Source organism: Mytilus trossulus, chromosome 14 (assembly GCF_036588685.1).
Source record: "Mytilus trossulus isolate FHL-02 chromosome 14, PNRI_Mtr1.1.1.hap1, whole genome shotgun sequence".
In the NCBI taxonomy this organism is placed as follows: domain Eukaryota; kingdom Metazoa; phylum Mollusca; class Bivalvia; order Mytilida; family Mytilidae; genus Mytilus; species Mytilus trossulus.
Window position 1 is genome coordinate 34,362,608 of NC_086386.1, and position 24,425 is coordinate 34,387,032.

The 24,425-nt window shown below is 33.7% G+C and overlaps 1 protein-coding gene across 1 annotated transcript; it reads right to left on the minus strand.

The window, feature by feature from the left end:
- Window positions 1-1,203: 1,203 nt before the first annotated feature.
- LOC134697691 (GTPase IMAP family member 7-like) lies at window positions 1,204-23,442 on the minus strand. Its single transcript, XM_063559975.1, has 4 exons — window positions 23,242-23,442; window positions 11,361-11,834; window positions 1,711-1,944; window positions 1,204-1,383 (listed from the first exon to the last, which is right to left on the minus strand). Exons 1-4 carry the CDS (start codon window positions 23,440-23,442, stop codon window positions 1,204-1,206), a joined length of 1,089 nt encoding a protein of 362 aa, XP_063416045.1.
- Between the last annotated feature and the right edge of the window lie 983 nt (window positions 23,443-24,425).

Sequence of the window (24,425 nt, forward strand, 5' to 3'; positions counted from 1 at the left end):
TAAAATATTAAAATTGTATGTTTCTTTATTTTTTTCTATTCTTTATTTCTATACTTCTATTTTAATCTAATTATAAGACCGGTAAAATATCATGTAAGTGCCATGCAATAGCAACTGCCTTTATTTAATTTGATCTGTGATATTCATTTTACGATATTGGAGATCTAAAGTTTCTTAAAAACACCAAAGCATACACGAATACAATTAGCGATAAAAACTAAGATCAACTGGCTGTGGCATCAATATTTAATGTTTATGTAGCTTTTGAAATGTAAAATTAATACGTATTATTTCTATTGTATGTTTGAAAAAATACCTATATGGTCCAAATACTCATATGGTCCGGCCCGTTAATATCCAAACGAGTATAATACTCATATGGTCCGACCATACGCGTACGGTCGGACCATACGCGTATGGTCGGACCATATGAGTATACGCATATGGTCATGACCATACGCGTATGGTCCAAATACTCATATGGTCCGGAACATATACATTTTACCCCTCGTATATATCTGGGCTTATTATCAGAAAACAATATTTTAGTGATAAATGCTAATTTTACATCAGACTTTCACCCACGAAGTATTATTAAATACTTTCAACCTTTTGTTTGCTAACAAATCAGTAGAATTACGAATGTTTTCAATAGAGAATGGAAATAGATTCCTACCCTCAAAGTACACCACATATATATAAAATGAAAATGAATTGAAAATGAAAGTAGTAAATCACTATTCGATAGTTAACATGAATTGAATATTTAATTAAAGCAGCATATTGTAATATAACTCAATATTAACAAAAAAAGAAACAAACCCCGTTTTATTTCATACAACTTTAATAACTATGTTACAAGGTTTATTTTTCTAGCAATAAAAATTTACTTCTGTTTTTAAAATCTTCTGCACAATCTATTCTTGAAATATTCTTAATATTAAGTTGATAATCTATTGATTTTCCACATGGGTGATTGTTTGCGCGATATAAACCCGTCTGCATCTCTTTCATTTTTGTATTTGCACCATTAATAATTTTCAATCAGGTATCGGTGTCTGTGAAGATGACTTTTTAAAATGTCTAACATAATTTTTCATTGATTTCACTTCGGTTAAATTTTCCTGATATGTGTTGATTATTTGTAGATTTTTGTTTTAAATAAATAGACATTGATTAGAGCATTAAACAAAAAAAAAGATATTACTTAGAGGAACACAAATGATACCACTTTTTAACAATGTTATAGCATTTTCCTCCGCGTAATATGTTGCGTCTTCTTTCATCCAATGTCATGTCTGTTTCTTGTAATTCCCTTTCTATTTGTTTCAATTTATCATCTGTGTAATACTTTTCCTTTCCTTTTTCTCTTAACTGTCGTATCTGCGTAAACAGTTCATCAAGTTGAGTCTCATTTTCAGCATCAGAACAATTTACATTTGTAAACGCTATTTTTCTGTTTTTAGCCTTCTTTAAGATTTTTTTTAAATATTTTGGCACGTCGTCTAAGAATTCATCTAAGGTAATTTTCTTTGGTAGGCCATCTTTATTCGTGAACAAAAAAATGACAAAATCATAATAATATTTTTCAAATATTGAATCTATCTGTTTTATTGTATTAATTTCTTCGTCGGTAAATTTATCACCAATTTTTAGCACATAAATTATGGCATGAGGACCGGGTAAACAACCGCCTACGCATTTGCGTACCTCTCGTAAAGTTTTTTCATTATCTTTCTCATTTGTAGGATACAGCCCTGGCGTATCAATTACAATAATTTTTTTATTATCTCTTCTCGTTTCTTCAATTTGACAAACTTGTGTTATCGAACTAGCGCTCAATCTTGCTCTGAAAGCGTCTTTACCATTTTTTTTACCGATAATGGTATTTCCCGTTGCACTTTTACCATTTCCAGTATGTCCAACAAGAACTATTCGAATTTCCTATCAAAACAAATGAAACAGTCTTTAATAACATTACTGTAACATGGTGTGTATAACGAGCGCATATTTTTTAGTGAAAAATGAAAAAAAAATAGATGTTTAGCGCCAATTTTACACCTAATTTATCAAATTGCCCAAAAGGTATTTTACCTGTTTAACTTTTCACACGGAAGGTCGATGGTTCTCTTTGGCCATCAACATAAACTGACCGCAACAATATAGCAATATAGTGTTTAAAGTTGCGTCAAAATACCAATCAAATATATCAATATATTCCAGGTATTCCATTTAAGTGAAAACGTAAGATATTGACATTTTTGTAATAGTAACCATGGTTATAACAAAGAGGCGAATATATCACCACCTTAGGCATAGGTGAAATTAAAACATATATAGAATTCAAAATTGATATTATAAGTCAAAAGAACATTTATTTTAGTTCATTTACAAAATAAGGAAAAAATGGTGTTATGGGGCAACATTTTCTATCCTGTATCTTAGCAAAAAAACAAAGGCTTCTGAACATTTGACAACAAATCCAAAACCTGAACTAAGTTCATCCTCCTTAAACATTCCAATATGATAAGTTGACATGAAACATCGCTATAGCTAAACATGAAAGACGACAACAAGTTTAACAAGTTCACAACACTAGATAAAAAAATTAAAACTTCATATTACATTACAGCTTGAGACATTATTCATGTTGATATACTTTTAAAGTTGTGTGTATTATGTTTAGTTAAAAGTGGAAATAGATTTTGCTGAACAAACCAAGTAAAACATGTACGGATCGGCAAAGAATAACAATTGAATGGCAAATAAATTGCAGCGTTCGGTAAACATCTTGAAAATTCGTTGTGCTCCTATATTCCACAAGGCTGAAAACAGTCTGCAACACATTCTCTCCGGTTGTATTAGAAGGGAACTTTTTCACAAATAATTGTACAGCATTTTCTTTTGTTAAAAACAAAATTAAAAGTGTGTCTTTTTTTAATAAAGTGTTCTAGTATCTCGTTTTGAATTTCAGACATTGAAAATATCACAGATTCTTCATTGCATATAAAGACAACAATCCTTTCTTGGAAGAAAATCAGGCTACCTAAATATTTGATAGGAAAAACATCAAAATAGTTCCTAATAACATCTAAGATGTGTTTACGATTCAGGAAAAAAAATTCAATGAATGCAGGGATAATTTCTTCGCCTGTAAAGTTTGTTTATTTATGATCTTATTTCATCTTAAAAACGAATATATTATATTAAGTGGCATTACATATGAAGAAGACATTAATGATTAAATATGCTTAAATAATAGACACTGGAGTAGAAGAGACAAATTATTATTATGTAAGACGACGTCATAGGGCGATTGAGTAGAATTCATTCAGAAAATTAAAATTATACTAAAATGCGTTTTTGATCAATAAATGATGAAACTGTCATCTTATCTGTATTAAAATAGTTTAATAGGATACATTCAAAGACACTGAGATGATGCAAAACACTAGTGGATCTATTTGACTTCTTATTCTTTCATTTTTAGACTATTGGAACTGTTGTCCCTAAAATAATGGAACTTTGTAGGATAAAAAGTGAAAAGTTAAGGGTAACTATCACATAAATAAGAAATAAATGTGATAACAAAATGTAAAATTGTAAAAAATTACCAAACTCCAAGATAAATTCAAAAATATAGAGACTATATCAACGAATGGAACGAATACAAAATGAACGTCATACATTCCTGCCTTAAATAAAAAGAGTTATTTTAGGTTTCCAATCTGGGTTAATTATCTCTATAAAGTTAACGGACATATTCGAGGCTTTCATAATTCCTTATATAGTAACATTAAAAGTTGAGGGTGCGTCTTATCAGAACACTATATGGATATCCTTAACATATCTTGTTAAGAAATGTCGACGCTGTGTTGCTGTTGTTAATACAAACATATGTTTTATTGAATTAATGCTTTTTTGTTTGCGTTTATTCAATTTACATATGGCATGAACCAGTGTCTTATAATTTAGATAGCATGATGTGAAATTGATCTTGCGAGTTTTCAGAGTCCACAATTATGCATATATTTCAAGAGAGTACACAATTTTGCAGCCTTTTTAAAACTTATATTCAACTTTAGTACAAATAGGAAAATATTTTAACAAAAATCAGTACTTACCTCAGCTTCTTCAAAATCCGAACCTGAAAGGAAAACAAATAGTTATGCTTTCCAGTTTTCAATGGTGAATTGTTTTTCTGAGATTCGATGCGATGGTGCCGTACTGATAAAATACAGCTTTACCTTGGCAACAATGGTTAAAGTTTTAGATAGGGTAAATACAATACCAAACAATATCTATATAATAGCATTGAGGACCCAAAATCCCCCAAAATGTGCAAAATACGGCTAAGGTAGTTAATGTTTTGGATGAGAAAATCCTTAGTTTTTCGAAAAGTTCATTCTTTTGTAAACAGGAAATATGTAAAAAAAAAAAGATGACCATACATATATCGTATAATTATTTTTTTGATATAACAATAGAATTGGAACCGGTTTAATGATCCTGAATGTATTTAAATACGGTTGACTCGATTTGAAATTATCAATAAGGGCGTAGACCATTCGCAGGTACACAATCCAAATAACAATTTATAAAAGTAAACCATTATATGTCAATGTACGGCCTTCAACACGGCGCCTTGGCTCACACCGAACGACAAACTATAAAAGGCCCCCAAAATAACTAGTGTAAAACCATTCAAACGGGAAAACTAACGATCTAATCCATATAAAAAAAGAGAAACGAGAAACACGTATAAATAACATAAACAAACGACAACTACTGTACATCAGATTCCTCACTTAGGACAGGTGCAAACATTTGCAGCGGGATTAAAGGTTTTAAAGGTACTAGACCATCTCCCTTTTTCTGAAACAATGACATCACAACATAGAAAAACATACTATAAAATATCAATTGGCAGGCTTAACTCAATCAAAAAACGTAAATTAACACACTATGAACGAATAAATTTGATCTGCGATATCTGAATGAAAATGCATAGTTAAGGTTTATGTGCCCTTATGTAGCTATTTTGTACGAACTTTTCAAACCTCAATTGTATCAAAACTACAGATATAATGAATAATAGAGATCGGCTATTTAGTACATATTCCAAGGGGAAACTTGATGCAAAGCATTATTTTTTACTGTTTCATTGCATTTGATATAAAAAGAGGACTTTGTGGCAAATAAATTCTACTTTTTGACTGTCCCTTTGGTATCTTTCGACCCTCTCTTTAATAAAATATAAGGGACAACAATTTAAGGCCAAAAAGTAAGCACACAAGTCAAAACAAAACCATGGCGAAATATATAACTCTTTGAAAATGATCACTTTTGAAATATTCGAATACCGTATTAAATACGTTTTGTAACTATTTTTGTTTGTCTTTCGTAGATTGTTGAGTACAACCTATTTAAGATATTTAAACTTAGGACTTATTCTGTGGTTTTGACTTACAAACCTATGTAATTTGTTATCGTTTGATACACATGTATTGCAATGTTTGATAGTATATTTAAAAAATGGTCATCGTGTCTGGCAAGTTCTTAAACTAGTGTTTTAGTTATTTCTATTATGAATGAGATAAGAAACAAATTGGACTGACGGTATATATAAATTATATAGTCTAGTAAACAAATAATTAACTTCCGTTTCAACGAAGAGAATTCAGAAAATAATTCATACTTTTGTGGCCTGGAAATGTATACAAATTACCATTTAATTGATATTCATTTCAACAGCAAATTGCTGATTAATGGGCTGTCGTAATCTTTTACGGTTGCGAAGGAGTAGTGGCTACAAGAAAAACAGTGTTTGGGGAGATAACTCTTACAAATTAAAGTTGTTGGTTACGCAGTTGTCAGTTTTAAAAGCATATAAACTGTACAATATCGTATTCTAAATATCTAAGAGACATCATATGAAATTACAAAACTACGCAAGAAAAAAATTTAGGCGGAAGAAGAAAAAAAATAATAATCAGAACAATCCTTTCCATGGAAAGGTGGAGAGACCTAATAATTAGAACAAAATCAGATGGTCTTTTCGCGGAAAGGTTGAAAGACCTAATTATGACAGACCTTACAAGATATACACCAGCCTAACACAGAAGACAAAATACGTTATTACTTTTGACATTTTTTAACGTAATTTGCAATTGAGCTAGCTTGTTTAAATGTGTAACACTCCTGACGTACAAGCACTGAGCATACACAAGCAGTGTAGGCAACAATAAAAGCATGTTTGATTTGCAAAAGGTGGTGTTCTAACTTAAATTCAAGAAACCAAAATTTACAATAACAACAACATTTCTATAAAAATATAGCATAAAGGGCACACTTAAAACTTTACACTCTTGACATTTTGAAGAGTATTTTTTATTCAGAGCACACTCAACTACCGTCTTTAGAAGAAGGAACCAACTTAAAATAATTCAGTTGACACAAAATCAGCATATATATAGCATCAAATAAGAGACTGACTAAGGTAAAAAGGAATGCCCTTTCTTTTTGTTAATAGACCATCACCTGTATATGAAGGGGATAAATAGCAGGAAAATTATCCATTAGCTTTAATGCATCTAACCACATCTATTGATATATTTAAACTTATTTATATTTGTAAGTTAATAGACGTATGTTGTCTTTTACTCGAAATGTTGATGATTTGATATGAGTAAAATGTTGTTAAATGTTTTTGTTTTTATTTTTTCGCATTAACCCATGGTAGTTTTATAATCTTGAATGTCTCTGGATTAAAGTAGAATGATAGAAATCAACAGAACTAGATAACTAGTCTGTGAGCTTGCAAGTGAACTTTGATAAAACGAATGTTATGCACATCAGACAAAAGTCATATCCGTGGTCAGACAGAGTATTTAAGATGGGGAACAAAACTATCGAATACAGATCAAGATATTGATACCTGGGAATTACAATATCTGTAACTCTTGAATGCAACAATTGCGTGAACGAACTCATCACAGCTAATAGTAGAGCACTTGGTGCCTTATCATTCAAATATTTTCTGGTGGATGGTTTTGATTACGAAACACACATTTATTTACAAGTACCGTTATTCCAATTATAGACAATGCATCAGCTGTCTGGGGTTACAAGCCTTACGACAATATTGAAAGACTCCAATACAGTGCCGTAATAATATTTATGGGAGTTGGGAAATGTAGTCCGATTCCGGCTATTTCTGGTGATATGGGTTGAACTACCGCACATATCTGTCGCCAGTGTAACATGATTAGACTTTGGCATAGAAAAACAATAAAATTGAGAAAGGCAATGGTGAATGTGTCAGAGCGACTAACACCCGACCATAGAGCTGACAACAGCCGAAGGCCACAATGGGTCTTCAATGTAGCGAGAATTCTCGCACCCGTAGGTGTCCTTCGGCTGGCCCGAAAAATATACATACTAATACAGTGATAATGAACGTCATACTAAACTCCGAATAATACTCAAGAAACTAAAATTAAAAATCATACAAGCCTAAGAAAGGCCAGACGCTCCTGACTTGGGACAGGCGCAAAATTGAGGCGGAGTTAAATATGTTTATGAGATTTCAACCCTCCCCCTATACCTCTAGCCAATGTAGAAAAGTAAACGCATAACAATACGCACATTAACATTCAGTTAAATAGTATACACGTAGGTCGAATTCCGAATTGTATTTTCCAATGAGATTCAACTGTATCAGAAAAATGTAAGAAAACATGGTACAACAAGCTAAAAAAAGTGATGGAAAATGTGAACTTTTGGAACTATTTAACAATAAATACACAAACGGACTAAGCATAAAAATTATTCATAACTACTAAGAACTATTGCTCCGTCAAAATATCACGATAAATGGAAACTGGATAATGTGAACATGCCAAAATTACAAACTTTTAAATATCTTGAAACAAACATTGAAACACAGCAATAAATTACCATTAAATTGACACGTCAACAGAGATCTAGATCGATTTTAGCAAGAATGCGTAGGAATTAGAACTTAGGCGTTATCTTGGTATCCCGTCAAATAGACGGTTTTTTTAAATTTTGTAATGATAGTATATCTGTTGATGGCGAAAAACAATTTTTAGTTAAATGTCCTTTACATTTGTGTGAAAGAAACAATCCTTCGCCGACTACGAACAACGTAACAACATAGACCATACCGTTCTTTCTGATGACGAATAAATAAAGGCAACAGTTGTATACCGCTGTTCAAAACTCATAAATCCATGGACAAAACAAAATCGGGGTAACAAACTAAAACCGAGGAAAACGCATTAAATATAAGAGGAGAACAACGACATAACACCGAAACGCAACACACACAGAAACGGACCAAGCATCAGACAAAATACTACGAGAATAACAAATATAACATCAAAAACAAATACATGAATTTGGGATATACAAGTACCGTGCCACGTCTTATCTTAATATCTCAAAAATAAGAGAATACAAACGACACAACGTAAAAATGCAACACACACAGAAACGAACAATAATATAACAATTGCCATCTTCCTGACTTGGTACAAGGCATTTTTAAAGGGGAAAAAAAATGGTGGGTTGAACCTGGTTTTGTGGCATGCCAAACCTCGCACTTTAATGGCAAAGTAAAAAATAACATTGAAATGGCAACATAATATTACAGGACTACAATACAAATAAATAGGAGAACATATTAGACAAAGAAACACATGATTAATAGATAACAAAAAGCATCAGGTTTAAAATTCAATACGCCAAAAACGCGCCTAGTCCACACAAGACTCACCAGTGACGCCCAGATATAAAAGATTGAAAGTGAAAAAAGTACAAAGTTGTACAGCACTGAAGATCAAAAGTTGAAAAAGGTAGTGCAAAATACGGCATTGTTTTTATGCCTGGGATAAGAACATCCTTATTATATAGAACAATTCATGTTATTGCAAACAGTAAATTTTATCATATGAATATGAATTCTCAATTTTATGAAAGAGATATACATAATGAAACTGAAGTATTAACTAATTACAGACAACTAAACCCGAATACATAATGCTAAGACCAACACAGAATAAACACACCCGAATCAATCCAGGCGTCACCGCAATAAATCATCAAAATGACGTCACATACGTAGCGAAAAGGCACAAACGTTACGCCACATTAGAATTTATGAAATTTAGAAACAGCATGGCGTCACATATGAAAAACTAAAAATGAAAAGTAAGATAGAATTAGGACTGATTGAAATACTCATTAAATTGCTAACTGCAGACTGTTAGCTAGTTACAAACTATATGTTTAATATCTAAAAATTCAGAACTCAGTGACTTTCTCATTGTGATGTTAGAATAATATTAAAATGTTCTTAAATTAATTTCATACTTTCAGTATCGACGCAAATTATTGATTATTTTTATGCAAAAAGCGCGGGAATTTGTTTCATCAATGACAATGATATTACCTGAGAGTAACGAATATCATGTAAATCGGGGATCCTCATAGAAACCAAGATGGCGGTTTTACAATGTAAATCATCTTGAAAAATGTGAAGGTCAGGATTAAACAGTGCACACACAATAAAAGGTAGGACAGGAGTAGATATTTAAATTGGATTTCCGCTAATTGAAAAAAACATCATCCCGAGTGATGGCGGCTGATATTTAACAAAATTTTGACCAACATCATTGTGCCAATTTTACGTGACTATACGCCAGAGCACTGTCTACTCTCTCATGAACATATAAATAACAGACGTTCAATGATCACATAAGGGACGACATCAAAAGTTCAATGTAGGATAAAAAAAACTTAATTCACATAGTTTTTTCGCTGACCCCCCGACCCAACTTAACTTAATTTGGGAAAAATTGATTTGCCTATATTGATATATGTAAAATCGATTTTAGATTAACAAAACTTGCAGCAAGTTTTTTTTATCCTACATCGATCTTTTGATGTCGTCCCTAAATGGGTAACAAACATTTATATTGCTACACTTACTGGCAAAACACACAGTTATAAGGTTTCGAAATTATGTAAGAAAATAAATGAAAATTGTATAACCAAATATCGTGTATGTTCTATTCATAATTTATAGTGTAGTGTAAAATAAATGCTTTTGGAGGTCGTATAACATCATTATAGAGAAATCTATCAAATTTAATCTGACAGATACGGAAGGTTTATGTCGCGTGTTCTTTAATTCGCTTGTTGATTGTTCTCAGATTGAACCTTTTCAACCGGACCAAATTAATACTTGACCTTCATGTTCTTGACCATATTATAATATTAACTACTCTTCCTTCCTAACAACTTTTTTTTATACTTTTATCATGAAACAATGAATTCGAAAGATAAATACTGTCCACACCTTATGCTGTATATTTGACAACGAGAATTAAATGGCGATTATTATATACCAAGCCGAGACCACTGTTGGTGCACTTTGTATTTTATTTTTGCATTCATTCCTGAATGATGCTCATGTTCAAATATTACACAAGTCATTTGTTTATAATTCTGTTTAAGCTTTGTAATGCCGTATTTTTTATTCCACTCAAACGTATGTAGTCTTTTAAATTGATTGATTTGGGGGGGAGGGGGGGGGGGGGGGGGGTGAAGGATGGATTCGTTGAGCATAGTATGAAGTTTTCTATAAAGTGTTTGGTGATCATGTTTGTTTTGTCTTTGTCTTCCGTTTATTATCATGTTTAACCTATTCAGTTTTGAACATGTTGAATGTCCCCGAGGTATCTACATTCCTCCTTTATCTATACATGAACAAATATGTAAGACGTCATACTAAAAGACTGTTTTCTGTAACAAACATGTCTAGATAACAAAATTAATGTTTAAAATACTGTAATATTAATTTTACAAGTAGCTGGTTTTTCGAATATTACGAAACTCTATTCCAAATAATCAGAGAATTGTCTTTTGCAAATATTTTATTAGACAAATACATGATAGGTTAATACCAAAATCCTAGTAAACTACAATATGGATATATTCCAACGGAAATCTACTATGAGTTGTAATGTTTTCTTCAGTAATTACTATAAATATAATGTGAGTTCGTAAACAAAAAATGCACAAGCCCCAATTGCGCAAAAAAGAAACATTGAAAGACAAATGAGGCATATTTTAGAATTGCAACAGCATGAAAAGAGTTTTTTAACCCCAAAACATGATTGTTTGATGTCTAAATATAAATCATCATGCTCTTGTCGTCTTCGGTTTTGAATCTCGCTGATACAAGAGAAAAGAGAATGATGTATATTATAAAGTTGATTGTCGTCTTTAATATTAGTGACAAAAAGTTTTCTATCGTCACAATTTTTTATTACTTTTTTTAAATTGTCTGAAAGGCCATTAACATAATATTCTTCACTAGAACCTTCACGATCAAGTTCGTCCTTAAATGTGAAAACTACAATCAAATATTTCCACACTTCAATTCCCAAGAGATGTATAAAATTTGAAAACGATTTATACTCTTCGTGAAAGTCCCTTCCTACTTTAATAGTAAATATAATGGCATGGGGGCCAGGTGAAGTCATGTGCATTGCATTTATCAATTCTTTATAAATGTTAATACTCCATAATCGATTGTTAAACATCCCAGGTGTATCAATAACCAGTAGCCTCCTTCCGGCATATTCTGATGTGTCTTTCCCGCTTTTTGTAGTTCTTGAAGACAGCGATATTGCTCTTTCAAAAGCTGGCTTCCCTAAAATGTTGTTTGCAACACTACTAATTCCTGCTCCTGTTCGGCCAATAACTACCACTCGTAATTCATCATCCAAGTTAATATCTGTATCCTAAAATAAAGATTTTTTTTTTCAGAAAAAGCGTCATACACAGAATATTTGTTTTGGATCTTTCGATACATATATATAGAACTGTATAAAAATATCAAGATTATGAAACTTCTAAAATATTAGCACAATTGCGTCATTGCCACCTGTTTTATACTGTAAGTCCCCGAGATTATTATCAGCTCAGTAGTCAGTGCACTTTGGCACTGACCAGATTTATAAAATATTTTTCGAAAATTCCATGTTTATACCTTCAGAAATACTTAAGAAAACAAGGTTTAAAGTCCCCTAGATGATCTCATTAGAATTTGGCAACTTTTTATAGGTTTCTTTTCTTTACGTTGCTCCTGACGTTTCTTTGCTTGTAAATGTGTAGGATTGAGCATTTCTGATGAAGCTAAACATAGGAAGGGGCTTCATCAATCAGTACTTCAGTACTGGCATAATGTATAACATATTGTCTAATATTTCTCAATACTGAATTACGATGGTATTAAGAAACCAAGAATACAACTCCCCCCTCCCATCCCCCCCCCCCAAAAAAAAACCTAAGTAAAATCACAAAAAATACCGCTTCCGAGGTAAATTCAAAACGGAATTAATCTATTAATAAAGACCGTATATTAATTTGGCTTCTACTTTAATGTTTTCGTTTGAATTTACAACTTACAAAGATTTTACCTATTGATCCATCACTAGCTGTCACATGGTTAAAAAGTAATTCATTAAAGCGCTGAGAACACAAGACATTTGTTACCGTTGTTTTCGTTTATGACTACTGTACTGTTGAGTCTTGCATAATGATAGTTGGATATATTTGGCTATTGAAATTTTAGTGCAGTAAAACATTCTAAAATTTTGAATATTGTTTAAATGTTGCAGAAATATTGGAGTTGTTTCCACACGTTCGAAATGTTTGAGCTTTTGGTTTATACACTGGTGTAAGGAACGTATATTCTCAGCCCGAATACTACGGTGGGCAGAAGAGGGACGCCAAGTGCTTTTAATGCAACACAAAAGAAGACGTTGCCTACAAGTGTCCAAAGACAAAGGTAGTAACAAGTAATAAGTAATGTTCTGACTTAATTTACAAGATTGGAATTATGAATCTAAAACACTAAAATAACGAGGTTCAATTTGTCAGCTGGCATGAGGTATAACTGACAAATCATAGAATTCAACTTTATATCTAGCTTATATAGGACAAAGGTGTTTATTAAAATTACACAACTCCAGACCCTTTTGTTTTCCCAATAATTAATATTGTCAATAATTAACAAGTTCCGGGTCGAATCCGATATCGATACCAATAGTATATGCACATGTTACCTATACCTTATATGTACGTTTCGCATCTGACATGCGCACCCTAAACTCTGTGTATTTATGATTTGCTATACACACGGGTCATAATCACAGGTTTGACATTACTAAATTCTATCATTGTCACATTCTTTCCTATTGTAGTATTGTTATCAGTATGACTTAAAAAGATGACAATTCGAATACTAAAAATCTAGACTTAGAATAAGGCGTATAGGTACAGTTTCTAATTTGTTAGCCGGGATGACGCAAAACAGAGAAACGATGAATTCAACTTATATTGGACAATGCTATTGATAAAAAAAATGACTCTATTCCAGGCCCTATTTTTTTTAATAATTTATACTACTTATTATTGATAAGTTCTAGGTCAAAACTGTCTTCACGGGCGACACTCGGCTAACCGAGAGATTGGTCGGTTAACCTATATTGAGTATGTGGCTAAATGGGCGATTGGATTGTTTATCGGGTTGGTCATACGTCTGTTAAGAGTAACACGCACAATGTAATGTTAAATTTAAAATACAGATTTTTGGCATATTATAAGAACCAAATAAAAAAAAAGAAAAGTGTCTGACAAAAATTATGATATCTATCATGGAACATTTTCCACCTGTAAAAACATTTCACAGTCTACACAGTTTTCAGTAAACTCAAAGGCGTCGCGCAAGTATGTTTTATTTGTGCTTATACACATAGTAATTTTTTTAATAAAAGGCGAAACAAACATGAGGGTCCGGATCGGGGTGTTATTTATTTCTGTGCTATTTAAATTGTTATGTCACTTTTCTCTCAGTTTTATTTATCTTACTCATTAGTCTTTCTCTATTCTTTATATTTTAGCAACACAATATATTTCACTTACTGATGTTGAGTGACATTACGAGGTTTATCTCTCAGACTGATTTATATACTGGTTACCAATATAGATGACAAATTGGTGGCATTCAGGACAATTAAACACAATTTACATGATACATGCGATGAAATTAATATTACTACAATTTTACACTTTTTGAAACCATTTTGATCAATTTTCATTTTCCATTGTCTAAATTGTTCATTGTTCGTGTGTTGTTTCCGTATATTTTATGTTTCATTGCCCATGTACTGTTTCCGTATATTTTAGCCGCTCGTCTTGCGCCTACGCATCTGATCACACCTAATATAATTTTATTGCTACTTTATTGCCATTCATTACTCTTAACAGACCAATTAACAGACCGGGTTTTATACATCCGACCCATTAACAGACCAGGTTTTAAATAAAGATTGATTCTACTATTTCTCATCCTACAGTTTGAATGCTAGAAATTCATCACTCTGCTAGCTGTTTGTGCATGTATTGAAGGTGTCCATGTGGTCAGGGATTTTTTTTAATGTTATTTTTCCTCTTTTGGCAGAAAAAATAACTCTGTCCTTTTTGGGGTATAAGCGGTTTAATGAGTGGAGTGCGTGGGCAACACTTTGTGCAGTTTACATTTTTTTCTCGTGTTGTGCTGTCACACTACTGTTACAGTCAGATGTTCGCTCACATACATGTTAAAGCCCGCCACATGCACTGTACCTGATCCAAGTCAGGAGCATGAACTTTAATTGTTGTCGTTGTAAACATCTGTGTCCTATTTTGACAGTTTGTTTTTTCGTTTGATTTTTTTTCACATAGTGCATAATGGCCTTTTGTAGCTGACTTTACGGAGTGCTGAAGGCTGCGGTTTCCTGTACACGATTTCTTACACCCACTGCATTTAAACTGTGGTGGAAAGTTGTCTCATTGGCAATCACACCACATCTAACTTTATTCCAACTCCTATGTTGCGTTTTGTATACTGCAACATTGTTTATTGAGTAGCCGTATCCCGGAGCCCCCGTTTCGGAACCCCGAGCAAAAGCTCTTGTTCCGTTATAAAAAAAATTAAATACGAACTCAAAAAGACAGATGAAATAGCTTGAATTTTATCTCTAAATCTTTATTAATTTAAACTAGAGGCTCTAAAGGGCCGGTGTCGCTCACCTTGGTCTATGTGAATTTTAAACAAAGGACACAGATGGATTCAAGACAAAATTGAGGTTTGGTGATGGTGATGTGTTTGTAGATCTAACTTAACTTAACATTCTTGCTGCTTACAATTATCTCTATCTATAATGAACTTTGCCCAGTAGTTACAGTGGAAAATGTTAGTAAAATTTATAAATTTTGCTAAAATCGTTAAAAAATGACTATATAAAAGGCAATAACTCCTTAGGGGATCAATTGACCATTTTGGTCATGTGATTTCTTTTTATGTCTTTGCTGTACATCATTGCTGTTTGCAGTTATCTATATCTTTAATAATATTCAAGATAATAACAAAAACAGCAAATTGTCCTTACAATTACCAATTCAGCAACCAAACAAAGGGTTGTCCGATTGGTCTGTAAATTTCAGGGCAACTAGATCTTCACCTTATTAACAATTTTACCTATGTCAGATTTGCTCTAAATGCTTTGGGTTTGAGTCATAACCAAAAAATGCATTTTACCCCTATGTTCTATTTTTAGTTGTGGCAGTCATCTTGGTTGGTAGGCACATTTTTAAAACTAGATACCCCAAAGATGATTGTGGCCTTGTTTGGATTAATTTTGCCCAGTAGTTACAGAGAAGAAGATTTTTGTAAAATACTACTAAGATTTACGAACTAGAGGCTATTAAGAGCCTGTGTCGCTCACCTTGGTCTATGTGCATATTAAACAAAAGACACAGATAGATTCATGACAAAATTGTGTTTTAGTGGTAGGGATGTGTTTGTAGATTTTACTTTACTGAACATTCTTGCTTCTTGCAATTGTCTCAATTTATAATGAATTTGGCCCACTAGTTACAGAGGAAAATATTTTGTTACCAAAATGTACAAAATTTGCAAAATTATAAAAAAATGACTATAAAGGGCAATAACTCCATAGGGGGTCAACTGACCTTTTCGGTCATGTTGACTTATTTGTGGATCTTACTTTGCTGAACATTATTGCTGTTCACAGTTTATCTATTTCTAAAATGATAATCAAGATAATAACCAAAAACAGCAAAATTTCCATAAAAATTTCCACTCCAGGGGCAGCAACCCAATAACCAGTTTCAGATTAATCTGAAAATTTCAGGGCAGATAGATCTTGACTTGCAAAACAGTTTAACCCCATGCCTGAATTGCTCTTAATGCTTTGAGTTATAAGACAAAATCAACATTTGACACCTATGTACTATTTTTAGCCATGGCGGCCATCTTGGTTTGTTGGAAGGGTCATCGCACACATTTTATAAACAAGATACCTGAATGATAACTATGGCCAAGTATGGTTAAATTTAGACCAGTAGTTTAAGAGGAGAAGATTTTTGTAAACGATTAGAATAAAATAGGAAAAAATGGTCAAAAATTACTATAAAGGGAAATAACTCCTTAAGGGGTCAACTGACATTTTGGTCATATTAACTTATTTGTAGATCTTACTTTGCTGAACATTATTGCTGTTTACAGTTTATCTCTGTCTACAATAATATTCAAAATGATAGCAAAAAAACCGGTATAATTTCCTTAAAATTGCCAATTCAGGGGCAGCAACTCAACTACAATTTCTCCGATTCGTCTGACAATTTCAGGGCAGATAGATCTTTACCTGATAAACAATTTTATATCATGTCATATTTGCTCTAAATGCTTTGGTTTCAGGGTTATAAGCCAAAATCTACATTTTACCCAAATGTTCTATTTTTAGCCATGGCGGCCATCTTGGTTTGATTGTCCGGGTCACACCACACATTTTTTAAACTAGATACCCCAATAATGATTGTAGCAATGTTTGGTTTAATTTGGCCAAGTAGTTTCAGAGGAGAAGATTTTTGTAAAGCTAACGACGGACGACGACGGACGACGGACGCAGGATTCAAAGTGATGAGAAAAGTTCACTTGGCCCTTTGGGCTAGAAATGGTTCAAAAAATTTACTATAAAGGGCAATTACTCCTAAAGAGGTCAACTGACTATTTCGGTCATGTTGACTTATTTGTAAATTTTACTTTGCTGAACATAATTGCTGTTTACAGTTTCTTCTAATCTATAATAATGTTCAAGCTAATAACTAAACCAGCAAAATTTCCTTAAAATCACCAATTCAGGGGCAGCAGGTTGTCCGATTCATCTAAAAATTTCAGGGCAGATAGATCTTGACCTGATGAACAATTTAACAAAACGTCAGATTTGATCTAAATGCTTTGTTTTTTTAGTTATATGCCAAAAACTGCATTTTACCCCTGTGTTCTATTTTGATTAGTTGGCCGGGTCACCGGACACATTTTTAAAACTAAATATCCTAATGATGATTGCGGCCAACTTTTGTTTAATTTAGCCCAGTAGTTTCAGAGGAGAAGATTTTTCTAAAAGTTAACGACGCAGTACGACGCAGGACGCCATACGCCGGGTGATTGGAAAAGCTCACTTGGCCCTGCTAATGAGACTTAAATTCGAATCTTACTCAAACTTTACCTCAAGAAACGACTCAAATTCAAAGTTGTAACTAAAACTCTGCCTTTAAATGTGACTGAAACTCGAAGTCCATGTAAATTTTTCGTGATATGATACATTTAAGCTTTGGATTTCAATTATTTTGGTCACGAGCATCACTGAAGAGACATGTATTGTCAAAATGCGCACCTGGTGCAAGAAAATTCGGACCGTTAATTTTATCAAGCTAATGCACACCAAACGCAAATTCACTAAAGCTGGATTCACACATTCACGATTTTTACTACCGTTCTTGACAGGACCATTCCCGATTAAAATTTGTTTAAGATCCTGTGAATCGTGGATGGAAATTCAAACTTAAATTAAAATTTGTAAAAAAAATAATTTGATCACGACAACAATCAGATAGTGTTCAGGAAGCGTCGATATTCCACCGTTTCTAAGGGAATTAGTCCCGATAATCCCGCTTCTTATCCGATTTGTATTTTTCGCCAGGTAAAATTCGACCGAGTCTGTCACGACTGCGTCCCGACTCGACCGAATGAAATACGACAGTGATCAGACAGTGACCAGACAGTGAACCGACGCTGACGGAAGTTATCCGTTCGGAAACTGTTGGCATATTCGGCTGATCAGGTACTGTCGGGATGTAATCCTATCACGGTCCGCTCTATCGCATTGCAAACGGCTTTGTCTGGTCTCAGTCGTATTGTATTCTGTAATTGTCGGGACTCTGACGTGGGTATCATTGACTAATTTCGTATTAATAACGGGACTGTTTCGGAACGGTTTCGGCAAATAACGGTTCGCAATCGACAAGATCTGGATGCAATCTGAACTCAATCGGCAGAAAAACAGCTATGAAAAATTACTCCGGATCATTCCCGTTCCACAGGACACCGTCCAGAATACACAAGACATTGTTCGGAATTCGATCCGATGCAGCAGAATCTGTCATGACATAGGCACGATTGTAATCCGACTAGACAAAATCGGCTGAGTTGCCCCGAATGTTACGGGACGCACCTAACTGTCGGGATGCTTTGCCGAACTATTCGGACCCTTCCCGACCCATAGGAATCTGTTACGAAATAAAACGAATGCGTTCAGACAATGATAGGACATTACAGATAATTGAGGATACTAATCCTACTTTTTCACTTTTCGTGTCGTATTGCTGTCTGATCTCAAACAGGAGCAATAATCGGCAATGTGTGAACCCCGCATTAAAGAGTACGACGACCGAACCCATATTATGAAGACGATACTATAGTTTAGATCTTTAAAAAATGAGCACACAGATTTTCTCTCTTTTATATTTGCTTTTTGTAAGTTAAATTACAATCGACACAAACAGATTATACCGTTTACACTATGAGAGTTTGATGTTTCCAAGCAAAATAGTCAATGACACATTATTATCGAATGGAAAATAAGCATGAAAAAAGTAAGGCAAAGATGATCATGACATTAAAAGGGGTAATAGTCTTTGAAGCTATTGAATGGGAAATAGTATGTGGAATGAAATAGCACAGCTATTTCATTATTTTTTATTTAGAAAAAAAAACCATTCTGAGGTATAATTGAAACAAAGTAGAGAACTGATATGAATATCACTATCAATGTTATATTGTCAAGTAGACAAACTGAAAGACACTCCATTCAAAATCACTACCACAAGCACATACAAGTCAGCGCGGGAGAGGGCATTAGACTGTCCATACTTGCAACGACTTCGATATCCCCGTTTGCACCCATAGTGAATTCACTCTTGACATGAACATGATGCCGCTTTAATATTTCTCTAAACGGTTGTCATTGGTCGCGTTCTCCTTTTATCAAGCCAAATGCATTTGGGTTGTCAGTTATGGTTCCAATTTGAGACAACTCGCATTCAACTTGATAAATATGGCGTTTGTTTTGTTGGAAGATAGCAGATTTTGTTGCGGGAATATTTTCAATGGCCGCTCATACAACATAATAACGAATAGTTCCATTAAAAATACATAAAGGTGGTTTCGACAACCTCAGTCATTGCTTGGTCTTTCATAACGGTGAATGCGTTTACGACATCATTTAATCCATCCGTGTATTCCATGCTGTTAAATTCCCTTTACCCGTGACACAGTGTCGCATCAAGTGAAGGTATATGATTTTTTAGTCCTTGAGAGTAAGCAAGCCTGTCAATGTAAATTTATCTAAAGTGTTTTCCAGTCCAATAGTCGACCCATATTTAAGCTTCATTTGCCATGTGAAATAAAAACGCAACAATTACTACTATATCGTTATCAACTGTCCGAACTATCATTGCAGTGTGTTCCTTTTTTACCGCACCATAATGCACCATATGCACCATAATTCTGGTATCAGCTTCTTCTTGATTTCCAAAAAGGATTATGTATCATTATGGAAAGGATTTCACAATCTTCAGGAAGTGATTAATTGCTACAGATGGACAACATGTTAAGTGCAGGTATATTATTTTTTCCTTCCGTTTAAGGGTGTAAAACGGATTATTTGTCTTTCAATCGAATCATTTTGAACTGTAGCCTTTAATTACCTACATATAAACCTCACGAACTGCTGGTAAATTTTGAGTACAGCATTGGTCTAAAAACACGGGGACAGTGTCAATGAAAGTATGCTAGGATATGTCCTAAGATAGGTATTATGACATTATTTAGAACGGTCGTATGACGTGTCTGAGATATGTCTAAGAATGTAAAACAAAGCTATCTTAATCTTGGTACCTTTGATAACTATTACACCACTGGGTCGATGCCCCTGCTGGTGGACGTTTCGTCCCCGCGGGTATCACTAGCCCAGTAGTCGACACTACGGTATTGACATGAATATCAATAATGTGGTCATTTTTATAAATTTCCTGTATACAAAACTTTGATTTTTTTGAAAAACTAAGGATTTTCTTATCCCAGGCATATATTACCTTAGCCGTATTTGGCACAACTTTTTGGAATTTTGGATCCTCTTCAACTTTGTACTTGTTCGGGTTTATCAATATTTATGATTTGAGCGTCACTGATGAGTCTTATGTAGACGAAATGTGCGTCTGGCGTACTAAACTATATACCTGGTACCTTTGATAATTATTATACAGTCCTAACTACGATGGTCCTATCCTAACATATTTATTCATTTGAAACAAATGTAGGGAAATCAATGACATATATTTTATTGTATTTCACAATATGTATAAAAGAAGAAAGGAAAACAAATTTATGTAAAATAAAATTTTTAACGCAATACTAGTAAATACGTTATTATACACGATAAAAAAAAATTAAATGAATTGCATACGACAACAAAACTTAATAGTCACACAACTTTGTCAAATGAGATTTTCGTGCTATAATTAAATGTTAGTATGTAAATTGTTTCGCTATGGTTTTACTCGATTTCTTTGCATTAATTGAATAAGGGTTAAGTAAAAGGAAGTATTTTTTTCCCACATTTAAATTAACATTGCACCGTTTGGTTAGGTGCAAAAAAGCAGCCCATATTTTTTCCGTATCATTGTATGAGCGTAACGATATAACATCGTCAAACATACTTTTTGGATATTTACTATTGATGTCAATTCATATAGATTTGTATACAGAAAAGCAATTTTAGTTTATAGTAAAGCATTTCAACAAATGATTTATCCGCAATATCTAAATGTATTAAGATATTTACAGCAAGTAAGGTCTAGCACACACACACACAATTGTCTTGCAATATGCTTATTATTTCAAAAACTCAAACTAAATACTATGAACGCTTTGTTTTGCATCTGGAGGTACTTTAAATTTCAAATATCTTATTTTAAGACACCTTTGTTAACCTGACAAAGGACTAAGACGTATCCTAAGACCATCATAAGACATGTCCCGTCCTAGGACAGCTTCGTTGAGACGGTCCCAGTTCTTCAAGACAGCAGGTCTTACACTGTAAGAATGATATCCCATTACTATGAAATGAATGTGTTGCTGTAGCTGTACCTGAATTGTGGTCAATGTAAATTACGACAGCAGTTGTAAATATACCTTTCTTCAGTGACGATGGATACACAAATACACCTTGATATTGCTTCCAAAGCACATTAGCCAGATAAGTGAATACTAAGAGCACTTCATCATGACACCGTCAAATCAAAATGGTTTTCTTATTCAATAGTGAACCATAACGTCTAGGTTCTTAAGTAATGGTGGATCTCTAGGTGCTTGATTGTGGGTCCTTGGTGAGTTTGTAACTGTTGAGTTTTTCCATTTAAGGAATCGTTAATGGTTCTATAGAATACCAGTTAATTGTTATTTTGGTCCATACAACAACATACTATTAAAATTAAGAGATATCATGCTAAATGAAAAACGTGTCCTATATCATCTTCGAAAGCAAGTTAACTCTTTCCACCCTGTTTGTATTCTTGTACACTAGTATAAGAAAAAAGACACATATATCTTTGATCTATTGTTGTACCGCCTTTAATGTCAAAATCTAGATTCCGTATTCGCCTAGAATAAACCGTTGTAAGTTCTGACATCTTGAGCACTGGTGCTAAATCTTCCTCGATTTTGTTATCTTTAATGTAGCTGACCAATTTGGCTAATACAATTTCATGGCATAATCTAGTGTCTTTTCCTTTTTAAGCTCAACTTTCCTAGAAACTCGGGATTTGTTTCGGTAAAGATTACTGGTATTTATCGTCTTGTGCTTCAAATTCCAAGCAGTGAGTTTTGCTAATAAAGCTGTGTCCTGAAGGTTTAGTATACATTGACGAACAAGAATATCAGATCGTTGTTTCATTGTGGAGGTTTTCATTTGTTTAATACGAACCACAAAAGAAACATACTAGTACATATAAAACGCATGGTTATTTTATATAATAAGTTTCTTTTTTGTGAATTTCCTAAGACATCTCATATGTATCCTCTAGATGTCTTTTTTGTGCTCTATTTAGATCTGTTGAATTTATTTTTTAAAAGTTACTTACTTACTTACTTACTTACATTCTGCCCTTTTACGCAATTGGCGTGTAGGGCAGTAACAGAGGGTTTCACGTCACTGATGAGTCTTATGTAGACGAAACGCGCGTCTGGCGTACTAAATTATAATCCTGGTACCTTTGATAACTATTTACACCACTGGGTCGATGCCTCTGCTGGTGGACGTTTCGTCCCCGAGGGTATCAACAGCCCAGTAGTCAGCACTTCGGTGTTGACCTGAATATCAATTATGTGGTCATTTTTATAAATTTCCTGTTTTCAAAACTTTGAATTTTTCGAAAAACTAAGGATTTTCTTATCCCAGGCATAGATTACCTTAGCCGTATTTGGCACAACTTTTTGGAATTTTTTTGATAACTATTTCCACTTTTGTCTGTCGTTGGGTTGGCAATTTTCTGAAGTGTGCCCCATGTCTGCCTCTACAGTTCTTCTCCGTGTCATTTTGAGACTTCCTCTCTTGTTGTTGGTATCTAATGAAATGTTTACGTTTGACATTTTATGTGGTCAAATGATTCGAAGAATCCTTCTCAGACTTTTAATACGGAATACGGACAGCCTGTTTTGGTCTTGTTCTGTCATCCTCCAACATTCTGAACCATAACAAAGTACAGGCAAGTCAAAGCTGCTGTAAAGTTTGGGTTTGGTCTGGATGGTATATTGACCAGATCTCCATACAGACTGCTGGTTGTAAAGAGCTGACATTGCCTGTCATAGTCTTCTTCTGATGTCACATTTTGCACCGCCATTGGTAGTAATAGTGCTGCCAAGTTATGTGAAGCTATCAACATGTGCTAATGTTTTTCCAACCCGCAATACTGACTCTGGGTTGTTTACATTATTAAAGTGTCATTACTTTTTTCTTTACGTTGATTTTCAGCCCCATATGTACTGAATATTGTTCTAGCTCTGAGTTCTTATCTTGAATATGTTGGTGTGTGTGAGATATTAATGCTGAGTCATCAGCAAAATCTAGGTCTTCTAAAGTGGTGAAAGTGTCCCATCTTGGTGTATAAGAAGGTGTTTGTCTCATTATCCAGTCAACGACTACTGATGAGCGTGGATGACATGACACACCCTTGTCTTACTCCTGATTTTACTTGGAAGTATATATCACTGTAGCCAACCCTGCAAAGCAATATCGTGTAGAATGCTTTTATGAGGTTAATAAGATATTATTGAATGCCATATAATCGTAATATTTTTCCAAAAACTTTCCCTGTGGATGCTGTCAAATGCTTACTCGAAGTCAACAAAGTTTACATATAGCTGCCATCGCAATTCTGTGCATTGTTCTATGATATTTCCTCATGTAAATATTTGGTCAATGCAACCTCTCCTCGGCCGAAAACCTTTTTGTTCTTTTCGCAGTAGATCATCATAGAGTTTTGCAATCCGTCTTATAATGATTTTACTTGGAATGGAAAGAAGTGTTATGTCACACAAGATGTTACAATCATTAAGTGCTCCCTTTTTTTTTTTTTTGGTATTTTGATTATAGTGCCATTATTCCAGATGTATGGTATGTGTGCTTTATTCCAGATGTCTTTAAAGATGTTTTAAAAGGAGGTCCTATAATTTTTTAAATCGTTCTTTGCAGACCACTGTCATCATCTAATGTAGGCGGAAAACATTGCATTTCTTCAAATCCTATTCGATTTTCCACCAAAGTCACATTTCTGGCACCAATATAATAGGCTTTGTTGATAAAGGGATTTGCAGCGACCATGTTTCGACAAATTATTCATTTAGTGAGTCAACTTTTTCAATTGAT